Genomic DNA, 4,383 nt, shown 5'->3' with positions numbered 1-4,383 from the left:
CACATATGAAAAATGTAAAGATACAACTTTGCTGTATAAAATTGGTTTAGCTGTCATCATTTTGAAAAATGAAATAATAATAAATAAATAAAATTAAAAGGGAAAGAAAAAGGACCAACCGATAACAAATAAATAAAAAAAGTGAAATCAACCCAATTTAACTTAAAGAAAAATCTACACCATATTTTGCAAGATAAATCAAGATCAACTCATATAAAAAAGGAAAGGGTAAGTAGAAAAACATGGCACTCCAAAAATCCTTCTAAACATGACATGTTTCACAAGGAGAAAAGACAACCAATCCCCCGAAGGCGTAGTCTAACTTATAGACGAAATAACATTTTTTCACGGCATTTTTCCTCATTAATATTTAATCAAGATCCCACATAAATTTTTAAAAACTTAAATTTAAATTGTTTTCAAGTTATTTACTCTACATAATTTGAGTACCTTATGGATATTTCAAAATGTTGAATCCATTTATACATTCAAAAATATATTTTAAACAACAAAAATTCCTGAAATCATATTATTAGATTTTAATAAATTCCGATAAAAAACTATTTCAACCCAAACAAAATTAAAATGTCTCCCAACTCGCACACCCACCCCTACGCCCCTGGGCCCCGCCGCTGCCCCTAAAATTGGGTGATTTTTATCTCAACCAACCAGTGTGAATTAATCGTTATTCTTTATTTAATCACAATTATTGTATAATTTTGCAGCCGATGTGAGATTTATTTGAAGCTGTCTGACGAAGATGGATTTTCCTGTTGGAATAGACAAAAATAAAAATAAAAATTGTGAACAATTACGGAATTGCATGGCATAGCATGGACCAAGATGGTCTGTAATATGTCCAGCAGGATGGTTGAGTTCATGGGGAAGTTAAAGTCATTGCATCCATACCAGGTTAGATTTATAAATTCTGTGTCTCTGCTTGTGAAGTATTGTCGGTGGAATTCCACTTCTTCTGTTGAATATCTGAAGGAAGATAACCCAACACATAATTATTTGGATACATTATGCATAGATGGGCAAGTGGAGCAATCTTCGAACGATGTGCAGTTCATAAACCAGAAAAATAATCGCATTGCAGACTATGCTACTCTATTGAAACGGTGTGCTAATGCCCAATCTGTGGAAGATGGCAAATGTGTTCATGCCCACATAATCAAAAAGGGGTTTAACACTGGCATTTTCATGGAAAACCAACTTATCAATTTTTATACGAAGTGTGGTTTTATGCTGGATGCAAGACAACTGTTTGATAGAATTCCTGAACGAGATATAGTATCTTGGAATGCCATTATCATGGGATATGCACAGAACGAGCATGCTAATGATGCCTTAAAGCTGTTCCGCCGAATGTTGATGGAACAGGTATGTCCGAACCAGTTCACCTTTGTTGGTGTTCTAAGAGTTTTTTCTATGTTGGGTAGTGCAGAGCAGGGCAAACAAGCCCATGCTCACTTAATGAAATGGGGAATTGGGATGAATGTATTTGTAGGAAGTGCGCTTGTTGATATGTATGCTAAAGCTGGTAGGTTACAGGATGCATGCCAAGTGTTTGATAAAATGCCTGAACGAGACCTGGTATTATGGACTGCGATGATTGCAGGATATGCTCAGATGGGGTATTTTGAGGAGTCTTTGGGATTCTTTCGCCAAATGAAGCTGGCAGATATAAAGCCAAACCAGTTCACTTTCACCAGTGTTTTGGTGGCATGTGCTGATCTTTCATCTCCAGAACAGGTTAAGCAGGTCCATTCTGAGGTCATAAAGACTGGTTTTGAGGTGGACGTATTTGTTGGGACTGCACTTATTGATTCGTATGCCAAATGTAGATGTTTGAAGGATGCACATGAATTGTTTCGATTCATGCCCAAAAGAAATTTAGTGTCATGGAATGCAATGATTGCAGGCTATGTCCAGCATGGTTATAGCAAGGAAGCTTTCCAATTATATGCTCAAATGCACGTTGAATCTGTGAAGCCAAATCACATTACCTTTTCCACTGTCCTCACTGCATGTATTAGTCCACAAGGAATTCAACACGGACTGCAGGCTCAGGCCCACATTATTAAAGCTGGATTCGAATCAGACATGTATGTGGGGAATATTCTCATTACAATGTATAGCGAAGGTGGAAGTGTGACGGATGCTGAGAAAGTGTTCTTTAAGATGTCCACCCGCAGTTACATAGGCCCATGGAATGCACTTATCGCAGGATATGCTCACAGTGGGTACAATGCAGAGGCCCTTAACCTCTTTCAACAACTTCAATGTGCAGGCGTGGGTTTAGATCACTTCACTTTGAACAGCATTCTCAATGTATGCGCCAGCTCGGAGTCTTTGCAACAGGGTACGCAAGTTCATGCCTACATAATAAAAAATGGATTTGAGATTTTGACATCCCTTGGAAACAGCCTGCTTACCATGTATGCGAACTGTGAAGACATAGGAGATGCGTGCCAGGTATTTCAACAAATGCCTACACATGATATGGTCTCATATAATGCAATGATTACGGGATACGCACAGAATGGGCATGGTGAACATGGTTTGAAACTATATAGCCATATGCGGCAGGAGGGCATGAAACTAGACCATTTCACCTTCGCTGGCACACTTGGAGCATGTGCTAGCCTTTCAGCTCATGGCCTAGGCAAGCAGTTGCATTGTAACATTATCAAAACCGGATTTGAATTTGATGTCTTTGTGGGAAGTGCTCTGATCAACATGTCTGCCAGATGTGGAATTATCGAGGATGCACGCAGAGTGTTTGATGCCATACCTGAACAAACTGTTGTTTCCTGGACTGCTATGATTGCAGGTTATGCGCAAAATGGTTGTGGCAATGAAGCACTCCACCTTTTTGAAAAAATGCAATTGTCTAGGATAAAGCCAGACCATGTGACCTTTGTTGGCATTCTTTCAGCCTGCAGCCATGTTGGCTTGGTGAATGAAGGCCAACGCTATTTTGTTTCCATGTGTCAAGATTATGGTATTGTACCGAAAATGGAGCACTATGCTTGCATGGTTGACCTATTTGGCCGTGCTGGGCTTCTTGATGAAGCTGACGCTTTTATCAATGAAATGCCATGTAAGCCCAGTGCTTTGGTGTGGCGTACCTTGCTTGGAGCATGCAAAACTCATGGTAGCCCAAAGCTTGGGAACCGTGCTGCAAAATATCTTCTAGAGTTGGAACCACAAGATGCTGCAACATATGTGATGCTGTCAAACATCTATGCTATGTCTGGCAGGTGGGATGATGTAGCAGACATTAGAAAATTGATGAAGGATAAGGGGATAGAAAAGGAGCCAGGATGCAGCTGGATTGAGATTAAGAGCAGAGTGCATTCATTTGTAATAGCAGACGGATCCCATCCTGAGACAGAGGAGATATATGCAAAGTTGGAGGCATTGGCTTCACTAATGGAAGAGGCAGGATACAGGCCAGATACAAACTTTGTCCTACATGATGTGGAAGAGGAGGACAAAGAACATTCTCTTGGCCACCACAGTGAAAAGCTGGCCATTGCTTTTGGGCTTATCAGCACACCTCCTGGGATGCATCTCCGAGTCATTAAGAACCTTCGTGTTTGTGGTGACTGTCATAGTGCAATCAAGTTTATCTCTAACATTGTCAATCGTGAGATCATAGTTAGGGATGCTAGCCGTTTTCATCATTTTAAGGATGGGTTGTGTTCTTGTGGAGATTATTGGTGAACTATGTATTCAAACCAGGGGTTTTATCATCTATTTTGATCCTTGGAACTGAGAAAGAAGTGGATCAGCTTGGCAAATATGTCGGGGATTGGAGTTTCCTAGCTGTTATATCTTATGGACTTATTGAGTGGGGTTTCAATATTTCACTAAATGGGCCACAATGTTAGAAACTGTAGCTGATGTCAAGAAGAAATCGTGGCACCATGACCTTTTGGAAATTCCTGGGTCAGCTGCTACCAGGAGTTTGAATACATTGAGGCATCAAGCAAAGCTGTAGAATCACCAGACTCTCACGAAGAGTCCTAGGAATCCAACCATGTGGAAACTCATAAGCTGTAGCTGCTAAATTAGACCTCCTGTTCCAGCAGCAGCTGGGAACAAACTGTTCTGAACAGCAGAGCTCTCTTTCTCTGTGCAAAGGGCTTTTCTTCCTAAACTCGATCCCCCAGGAAATGACTCCCAGACTTTTCTCAGTAAGAGGCTAGAGCTTCTACTTAACTGTAGTTGTAGCAGATGCTAAAAGAAATTTATGGTCCCGTGGTTTAACAGACGTATCTTCATCTTTAACCACTATCAAGGCATATTGGATGTGCCAATCTGTTGAGAGACATTGTAGGAACCTGCAAAAATTCAGAATAATCAGAAGACACT

The 4,383-nt window shown here is 40.3% G+C and overlaps 1 protein-coding gene across 2 annotated transcripts; it reads left to right on the top strand.

The window, feature by feature from the left end:
- Nucleotides 1-632: 632 nt before the first annotated feature.
- Nucleotides 633-3,907, top strand: LOC149198106 (pentatricopeptide repeat-containing protein At2g03880, mitochondrial-like). Of its 2 annotated transcripts, XM_089406088.1 has the most exons (3): nucleotides 634-912; nucleotides 1,034-1,383; nucleotides 1,555-3,907. In XM_089406088.1, the coding sequence occupies exons 2-3, from the start codon at nucleotides 1,204-1,206 to the stop codon at nucleotides 3,730-3,732; spliced, it is 2,358 nt and encodes a 785-aa protein (XP_089262214.1). In that variant the 5' UTR covers nucleotides 634-912; nucleotides 1,034-1,203; the 3' UTR covers nucleotides 3,733-3,907. The 2 variants fall into 2 exon arrangements, with proteins under 2 accessions (XP_089262213.1, XP_089262214.1); XM_089406087.1 differs by having other exon boundaries at nucleotides 633-1,383.
- The last annotated feature ends 476 nt before the right edge of the window (nucleotides 3,908-4,383 follow it).

Source organism: Pinus tabuliformis, chromosome 2_2, assembly GCF_031772625.1.
Source record: "Pinus tabuliformis cultivar Carrire ecotype Pingquan chromosome 2_2, CPIR1, whole genome shotgun sequence".
Classification (NCBI taxonomy): domain Eukaryota; kingdom Viridiplantae; phylum Streptophyta; class Pinopsida; order Pinales; family Pinaceae; genus Pinus; species Pinus tabuliformis.
Note: the sequence above shows the minus strand (reverse complement) of the source record. Positions and strands in the feature narration are given on the sequence as shown.